At 39.9% G+C, this 9,582-nt stretch overlaps 1 protein-coding gene across 1 annotated transcript; it reads right to left on the minus strand.

Annotated features, from left to right (window-relative positions):
• Nucleotides 1–1,210: 1,210 nt before the first annotated feature.
• LOC124943318 (keratin, type II cytoskeletal 1-like) lies at nt 1,211–7,380 on the minus strand. Its single transcript, XM_047483848.1, has 4 exons — nt 7,180–7,380; nt 6,564–6,880; nt 6,019–6,476; nt 1,211–1,263 (listed from the first exon to the last, which is right to left on the minus strand). Exons 1-4 carry the CDS (start codon nt 7,378–7,380, stop codon nt 1,211–1,213), a joined length of 1,029 nt encoding a protein of 342 aa, XP_047339804.1.
• Between the last annotated feature and the right edge of the window lie 2,202 nt (nt 7,381–9,582).

Consider the following 9,582-nt stretch of genomic DNA (forward strand, 5'->3'; position numbering starts at 1 on the left):
AATACATTTAAATCAATACGACGTAGTTTTAATGATGTGTTCATGAACAAATCTAAGTTGTGTAAATTGTCTTTGCGTAGGTACATCTGAAGAAGCGCAAGAAGACGTCTTTCTTCAACAAACGTGTTAGTCTGAAAAAACGTGAGAAGATGTCTTGCTTCAACAGACATGTTAGTCTGAAGAAGCGCGAGAAGATGCCTTTCTTCAACAGACGTGTTAATCTAAAGAAGCGTGAGAAGACGTCTCACTTCAAAAGACGCTCTGGTCTAAAGAAGTGCGCGAGAAAACGTCTCACTTCAACATACGCTTTGATCTAAAGAAGTGCGCGAGCAGACGTCTCGCTTTAACAGATGTTTTGGTCTGAAGAAGTGCGCGATCATACGTCTCACTTCAACAGATGCTCTGGTCTGAAGAAGTGCGCGAGAAGATGTCTCACTTCAACAGACGCTCTGGTCTGAAGAAGTGCGCGAGCAGATGTCTCACTTCAACAGACACTTTGGTCTGAAGAAGTGTGCGAGCATACATCTCACTTTAATAGATGCTCTAGTCTGAAGAAGTGCGCAAGAAGTTGTCTCACTTCAACAGACGCTCTAGTCAGAAGAAGTGCGCGAGCATATGTCTCACTTCAATAGACGCTCTGGTCTGATGAAGTGCGTGAGCAGACGTCTCTCTTTAACAGACGCTTTGGTCGGAAGAAGTGCGTGAATAGACGACTCACTTCAACAGACACTCTGGCTGAAGAAGTGCGCTAGTAGACATCTCACTTTAACAGATGCTCTGGTCTAAAGAAGTACGCTAACAGATGTCTCACTTCAACAGACGCTCTGGTCTGAAGAAGTGCGCAAGGAGATGTCTCACTTCAACAGACGCTCTAGTCTGAAAAAGTGCACAAGCAGACGTCTCACTTCAACAAACGCTATGGTCTGATGATGTGCGAGCAGACGCCTTACTTCAGTAGTCGTCTAAAGAAGAATTCGCTTATTTGCATGGCTCATCGGCATAGTGAACATCAACGTTCGTTATCAGTCATCTGCCAAGTCAACTTTATACACTTAACTACCACGTACTCAATTATTCCTCTAGCTAGCGTTGTACTGTCCAGTACACCACATTCTATTGAATATTCTGCAGTACAATCTGGTACGTCACGATCCAATGGATATATTCTTATGTACCTTCCCTGAACAATCCCTAAAAGATTCGACCGTTGCTACACTTCAATATAAAAGGTGATCAGAGTACAACGGAGAAACTCTCGTTTCCCTGAACAATAGCACAAATTACAAATTGCTAAGCACTGTGATTTACTATACTACCTGAGTGTATTTTCAGTATTGTAAGTTGAGCCGAACTTTTTCTATTCAATAGAGTGATAACTAGGAGTTCAGAAACAGACAGTTGTTCATTCATGTGTTCTGACTGGATTTGTGTGGTTTCTATACGAATCAAAGCCTTCTAGTGAAAAACCTTCTGGAAACAGAAGAAGGGGTGACGTAGGAATTTTATCACCGAGCATCCATAAAACTTTGTGTGTTATTTCATTTTTGTATCTTACAAATTTTTATCTACCGCTTCAAATCGAGCAAGCATTTCCGCACATGAATTCTTTCAATTGCTTGCGAAGATTTGTGAAGAATAGATATAGATTTTCATCTCTAATAGGATTAAAATCGAATTGAAAGTGATTAGTAATTCAACAATATTCAACCCCCTACTATTGTTGTACCCGATCCTAACAATAATAATAAATAGTGTCAATGGTGACGGATCCGTGGGAATCGCTAATTCTTGCTTGATAGGAGGGCTTCCATTCACTAGCATAGACTAAAAGTGCTCTCCGAACCGTGGGAGAGAGTCACCCATCACACGTCTCTCTAACCCAACTTATGGTGAATCCAATCCCAGGGGACAAAGTCAAAGTGTTGCGCTTGATCTTTTGCCCTATACTTTGAGCCTCTCCTCCGAAAAGAAGTGATGTTTCTTGTGATAGGCTTAGTGTCGTTATCGTTCGGTTCGGATAGGATAAGTGAAGTCCCTTCGGTCGGTTCGCTCAAGTGGTCTTCCCGCCCCTATGTGAGAGAAGGGGGCTTCCTTAACATTCAGACTTTTTCTGAGAAAGTCGAACGCCTTGAATGAATAAGAAATGGATAGAAAAGAGAATCAATGATTCTTATTCGATGGAGTTAAAGCTAGCAACATGTCGATTACACACCAAAGGTAAGTAAGAAGGACAATGTCCAAAAAGTTAATCTGGTCTACCAGCGAAGCAACTGGTACTTGATTGGGTGGAGGCGATTTGGATTCGTGCAAGGCCCTCTTTCAGGAAGAGGTAGTTGTCATTTGAAAGGAAAGGCCCTTTGTGTAGGGTTCTAAACCACCCTGATTCAAAAGCCCTAGATATCTTATTAGTAAATAAATTGAGGAAAAACAAGCAACCTTACTAATCTAATAATAAAGTAGCAACAACTTCTTTCGTCAACTTTCTCGCTTCTTGCTTTAGTTTGATTGCAGCTAGCGCTTTACTTACTAATCTAAAGTAAAGGTTTCATGTTCTGTTCTACGAATCTACGACTCTCTTTACTGAGCGAGACTCCATTCATATCATATTTATAATAGTGGAAATTCTTTATTTTCCATTCTATTATTTGTTTGACAGTTTAAATAAGGCTCAACTTTAGATAGGTTTTCAGTCTTAATGAAGATAGGTCAAGGGCGCGTCGGAAAGGTAGGTAGTTGCTTAGTATCATCTGATAGTATAATATCTTTGTGCTCTTTTCTTAAAAAAAAGGTCGATTTAGGCTCCTTCCCTTCCCCTATATAGCTATGGTAGCATGTACTACGAGCCCTGTGTCCCACGCATCTAACCAGCTCACATGGTTCACTAGTTCCACCGAAATCTTTCATCTGTTGAAGCGAAGCATAGTGCGCTTTATGCGTCGATCCAGAAATGTCACTTCTTTTTTTTATTTATTCACTGATATGAAACTTAGCACTAGTGGGAAAGTAGTGTTAGGTAGATATGCAGAATCATAGTGTTCTTTTCACTAGATGAAGGGTCATGGGACCGATTTTTCTTACGTGTTGAAAGACAAAATCTAAGATCTCATTGACCATAAGGTGATTCCCAAACCAAAGGAAAGGACTAACCCGTTACCCAACCACGGAGTACACATGTTGGAAATTAGTGAGGAAACAATTGACAACGATTACTTGTTAAAATTGATTTAGAGTGAGGAACCGATTGTGGAAATTCCATATTTTTTGGAAGAAGCACACGCGCATAATGCGGTTGATGAAGAGGTTGATTTCTAGGAAGAGATTCAAACAAGGTCGGTACAAATCGAAAGTTGATTACAACTTTTGGGAGGTTGAAAGAGAGAAGGCTAATGAAAAGACAATTTAAGAATTAGATGTATTGAATTTTGAGAAAACAACGTTTGAAAAAAGGTCAGGAAAAGATAAAGTGGGAGAAGTGGTTAATATAACTATAAACTTCATGAAGACTATCCCTTTTGGACAACTGACCCCTTCTAAGAACTTAGTCGAGAGGAAAATTGATGATACAATAGTTGTTAATGCAGGCAAAAATTTGTTAAGACAGTTGAAGAAATCTATGGCTAATATATGCTCATGTACTCCATTTAGCATAGAAGGCAATGTTGACAGAACTGACAAATGTCGATATATCTATCAATACACGTCCCGAAGAGTTAGTGGGCATGATCAATGGTGTTATAAAAGAATAGAAGATCGATTTTGATGATATATATTTTCCAAGCTTCGGAGCTGGTCATGGAAAAGTACTATACTTTACGGTGAAGATTGATAGGATCGGCTTTATCGATAGAGACGGGGGTCTGGCTAAGGATGAAGGCTTATGAAAACTATTTGAAAGAAATCCTGTTAGGGATTTACTTCACTTTCTATTCTACACAAACACTTGTAAACACTTAAAACAAATTCAAGGCGGAATTGTTTATTTAGGTTTAAAGCTCAAGATGAAATATGAAAAGATGACAGAAATGAAAGAACACAACAGTTTGTTTATGGATGTTCGGAGAAACTCTCCTACGTCACCCATTCTTCCAACCACCGGAAGGATTCACTATAATATGATTCGAATCAAATACAGTTTACACACACTTAGCTCACTATTGAACAGAACACTTTCTGTTCAATTACAAGATGAAGAATATCACTCAGCTATAGGTGTTTTGATTCTAGCTCTCTCTTGATTCACACACAGCACAATCAGAAAGCAACTTCAAAGTATGAATGTTCAAAGGCTTGAATTCAGTATGCAAGAAGATAGAACAGTTTCTCTCTCTGTAAAATCCGATTGCTTGTTCGTTATCTGAGGCAGATTGTCCGTTGTCCTTTAGAGTTGTTAAATACAGAGCAGGAGCTAACGGTCGAATCTTTTAGAATGATACGTGGCACTCTTCCATTGGAAAGCCTCCATTGTACACAGCAGGTTCTGAGCACAAGGATCGTGGCCGTACATCACTGGTAGTGCGCCGAATATTTCATCAGGGATGTACCTGCAAAACAAGTAATGTGAGGAAATTCTCTTATGTGGCATTCCTTGGTTGGTTGCATATAGTTGCTGTACTAATCTTCACTAGAAAATGGAGCAAGAGTAGGGTACATCTATAGCACGTGGGTAGGTGAAATGCTAGCTTTAAGCATACTGCTTAAGCTGAACATTAGACGTATTTCATTTAAATGGATTGTAAAATCAGTCTAATGAAATCAAACATCTCCTTCTAATAAAAACGTCTATTAGACCGCCTGGTCTAATAGAATTAGACTCGCGTCTAATTACAATAACCATTAGACTGCACGTATAACTCCACTAAGTTAGACTGCACGTCTAATTCCGGTTCTACCTCAGACTTGTCTGAAGGAGTTAGATGCACGTCTAACTTTCACTAATTCGACTTCACGTCTAATTATCCAATAACCAATAGACTACACGTCTAATTCCGGTTCTACCTCAGACTTGTCTGAAGGAGTTAGACGCACGTCTAACTTTCACAATCTATTAGACTGCACGTCTAACTCCACTAAGTTAGACTGCACGTCTAATTCTGCAAAAATTAGACTATCCGTCTAATTGCAAATATGTTAGACTTATACGTCTAACTCCGAAAATCCATTAGACCATCCGTCTAATTACAAGTCTATTAGACTACACGTCTAACTCCGATGAGTTAGACTGTACGTCTAATTTCGAACACATTAGACTTACGTCTAATTCCGTGTAAATTAGACTTACATCTAATTCTATATATTCATTAGACTACACGTCTAACTCCGATGAGTTAGACTTTACGTCTAATTCTTATGCATTCATTAGACTACACGTCTAACTCTAATGAGTTAGACTGTACGTCTAATTCTATACATTCATTAGACTACACGTCTAACTCCGATGAGTTAGACTGTACGTCTATTTCTTATGCATTCATTAGACTACACGTCTAACTCCGATGAGTTAGACTGTACGTCTAATTCTATACATTCATTAGACTACACGTCTAACTCCAATGAGTTAGACTGTACGTCTAATTCTTATGCATTCATTAGACTACACGTCTAACTCTGATGAGTTAGACTGTACGTCTAATTCTATGCATTTAATGCCAAAATCGGTCTAATGACCCTCATTAGAGCCAAGTCTTATGAAATATGACTTCAATACACCTGCATTAAAACTCATAAGTCATTTCATCATCAAAATCTCAGTGGTTAAATTATTTCAACACTTAGTCAAAATAATTTGACCCAACAATTTCCCCCTTTTTGATGAAGAAATTGGAAACCTGCATACATATACTAAAATATGCATTCATCATATGAATAAACAAAACCCTTGTTCACTTACATCAAACATCCAAAACCAATATTCGAAAAACCATCAAAGAAACATTGTTTGAAAGCGTTAAATAAGGTATAAGAAAAGAGATTATTGTTCTTCCCTTTTAACTCGAGGATCGGTTGGACTCATTTCTTGACCGGGAAGCATGTTGAGATAAGGAGGATAACCGCGACCACCACGACTGCCTCCACTTGATCTTCCACCGCGTTCACCACCATTGGCACGTCCACCTTGATCAACATTGACTAGCCTACCACGACCACCACCACTTCGACCTCCACAATCATTACCACTTCGACCTCCACCTCTCTTAGTTGGCCTGGGATTATCATCGGTGCTTGGAGCTCGCCTGGATTTAGTGTCGGTTGACACGCCGTCATTTCTTCTACTTGACTCACCTTGAGCGGGTCGAGGTTGAGCACATTCAGCATTGTCCTCCGCGTCCTCCTTTGCTTGAAACTTCCTTGCAATGGAGTCAGCAAATTCTTGTCGTTCATTGTCATTTCTACTCAAGCAACCCAGAATTTCCACCATCTGATTCTTCACCAGACTGAATTCTTCTATGGTCTCCTTGTGGCGTTCATCATTGATTTGCCTTTCAATGTCCAACAATTCAGTTTGACGATTGATAAGTTACTTTTCAAACTTTTAGTAGTTTATATTTGAGACATGAGTCTCATACGTGTTCTTCTTCAAGGTGTTGTCCAACTCTTTGAGAACTTTGAGAATTTCAGCAAAGTCCTTTCTTTCTTCTTCCTGATTATTCAAGGACTTTATCATGCTCTTCTGAAGAGATGAGAGCACTGAAGACATAAATGTTAACATCTTGTTGCCACCAACAGAGGTTCCTTCATTTGATGAATTCCCTCCAGACTCTGCTGCCATACTCTGAATTGGCTCAAAATTTGTGTGAATCTGCAAGGATTGCTCTGGTTGATTCATTTCGGCTTTCTTAGCAGCTTCATCTCGCTCTTCTTCTGCTATTTCTTCTTCTTCTCTCTGAAATCTCTCATACATATTTCCAGAGTAGTGAGTAGGAATGTTGATATTTTCATGAACATTTCCCACAATGGTGTCGGGAAATAGACGGGGCTTGATAAAAGTTGCTTGTTGATCTTGTTCCTCTTCAAACGAGGAACTTCCTTCTTTAACATTCTTCTCTTTGGAGGGTTCCCCTCAGATCTGACAGTTTCTGGCTGAGTTACCTCGGCCACTTTCTCTTGAACAACCTCTGTTCTCATAACAGGGGTTAACATCACATTTTCTTCTAGAGGAGCTTGAGCAGCTTACTCAATCACATCTTCCACAAGAACTTCTTCTACATTTGTCTCAAGGGCTTGTTCAGGCTCTTGAACAATCACTTCTTCTTCTTCATCATTCGTACATTCTTGAATAGGTTGATCAAGAATGCGTCTCTCTTCGGCAGAAATATTCCCGAATTCGTTCAAGAGAGCAGCATCTAGCTCATAAGCATCATTCTCAGCATCTGGAATGTCCATAGCTTCATCATCATTGAGAGGTTCTGCGACAGCACAATTGGCGCCATGAATGTGTCAAGAAGCTACAGAGACGTAACTGTTCAAAATATCGTTCAACCTTTTCAAAACTTTTAACTCAACTTCAGATCCTTTCTCAACAGGATTGAAGTTAGTCTTTCTGGCTTCCAAGATTGGGAAAAGAGCTTTTCCATATAAACAAGCTTCCACTAAATCTTTTCTCTTTAGAGCCTCAGCAACCTCTGAAGTTCTTGCCCATTTAAGCACTTTCTTTTCGTTTGCTACCCGCTTCTTCCATTCTTTTGTTATTGCAGAATTTGTCAGAGAATCGTTGTACTTAGATGACAGTCTCTCTAGGGACCAAGATTCAAAGATCTCCAATTTCTCTACCGTAATGACTTTAACTTGCTCTAAAATGAGGTCAACAATCCTTGTTACCTCCGATACTTTTTCAGGAATTGGGGACGCAATATCTTTACCTTTTCCAACAACCTCCATGGGTTTTGGAGCAGGTTTGGGTTCACCAAACAAGATTCCACCTGTCTGTCTTTTGGAACACATCAGTTCAAATGCAGATTGAGGTTTCTTACAGAGCTCAGTAGGGAGATCCACACGAACAACTTTTCCATCTACCAATGAATCTTTAGGAACGGGAACAGAAACTTCTTGTTCAGCAGATTGACCAGCAACAAGGATAAGAGCAACACCTTGTTCTGGTTGAAATGACTTTGTAGCACCGGCGGCTACTAGGTCAGTTTGAATAACATGAGACACATTGATGTCAACATTTTCAACATTTGGACCGGCTGACTCAACAACATGCCCTTCAGCAGATTCTCTCAATGGAGAAAATACAGATTCAGCTTGTTTCACAACGGGAACATCAAACTTAGGCACAACGGCCAAACACTTAGAAGAGGTTACCTTTAAAGATTTAGACGTGTGGGGCGCCTTCGTTTTCTTCTCCTTTGAGGCACAGGATCTCGAAGGTTTCCTTAATATGGTTGAGGGAGTAGATAACGAGGACATCGGAGTTGCAGCAAGTACGCCTAGACCTTGCCTTAACCTTGAATCGACAGATTCAAAGACCTTCTTGTTTGAACTCTTCAAACTAGAGGAACTGACCTCCGATTCATTCACCGTTTTTGTTCTTTTTTCCCCTGTTGACAACACAAAAACAGAAGGTTTCTTGGATCGGGTAGAGGGTTTCCCACCAGTTTGGTAACTAGATGCACCAGATGCAAACTCAAGATTGTTTTTCAACCTCATCAGTCTGTTAGCCACTGTAAGGGAAGTATATACTCTTAGAGAGTTGATCTGCACAGGTTCACCAACAGGAATCCCCAAATGCTTCAACAAATGACTCAGTTGAGCCGCAAACGTTATTCTTTCCTTGTTCGTCTAACAGATTGTGAAGTACAAGTTCTGAAAAAGGGTATGAGCCCAGTTTACCTGGATTCCCTTCGAAATAGCGCACATATAGTCAAAACGATCTTGACTATAGAGATGGAAGGAGCCAGATTTCCCTTGAAGCGCCTTTGCCACCACATCGTTCAGCAGAATGAAGTGCGGTTTGAATGCCTTCTTGAGTCCATTAACATGGATCATCGAACCATCGGTAGAAAAGGTTCTCTTCATCTCCTCCATGATTTCTGAAGAAAGGATCAAGTCGAATGAGTGCCCCTCTGTCGGAAGTTCAAAGAACTCCGCATAAACTGCTTCTTCAAAGGAGAACTCCATGTCGTTGACGGTTGCTACGATGGATTCATCCACCATAGTTGCCGTTTTGAAGAACTCGAGAACTTCTTTTTCTTAGAATATGAATGGACTGCCAAGATACTTCCTTAACCCAGAATATTCTAGGGTTCGGAAAATCTCCACCACCTCCGGTTAATCGAAAGCGTACACCGATGGAAAATCTACCTGCAAAGTATAGTGACCGAGAGTGATTTTCTTCACCATTTTTGAAAGAATATGAAACGACATAGGATTTCAGAGCGATTTAGTGAGAGAAATGCAAAGAGAACTAGGGTTCTTAAGAATTTCGAGGGATTAAAAGCTTTCAAATTCATGCACTAATGTTCTTATATAGACAGAAGAGGGAAATACAGAATAACCGTCTTTTCTTAAGGGTATGGCCCATTAATAAATGTTAAACGTCCTTTTTCAAGGATTCATCATTAAAAATGAGGGTATATCAGTCAT

The sequence above is a fragment of the Impatiens glandulifera genome, chromosome 6, assembly GCF_907164915.1.
Source record: "Impatiens glandulifera chromosome 6, dImpGla2.1, whole genome shotgun sequence".
Taxonomy (NCBI): domain Eukaryota; kingdom Viridiplantae; phylum Streptophyta; class Magnoliopsida; order Ericales; family Balsaminaceae; genus Impatiens; species Impatiens glandulifera.

Coding starts and splice junctions, on each gene's coding strand:
- LOC124943318 (XM_047483848.1), bottom strand. CDS start 7,380: ATGGACATTCCAGATGCTGAGAATGATGCTTATGAGCTAGATGCTGCT. Junction 6,881..7,179: donor AAGAAGTTCTTGTGGAAGAT/GTGATTGAGTAA, acceptor GAGAGATTTCAG/AGAGAAGAAGAAGAAATAGC. Junction 6,477..6,563: donor AACACCTTGAAGAAGAACAC/GTATGAGACTCA, acceptor GGACATTGAAAG/GCAAATCAATGATGAACGCC.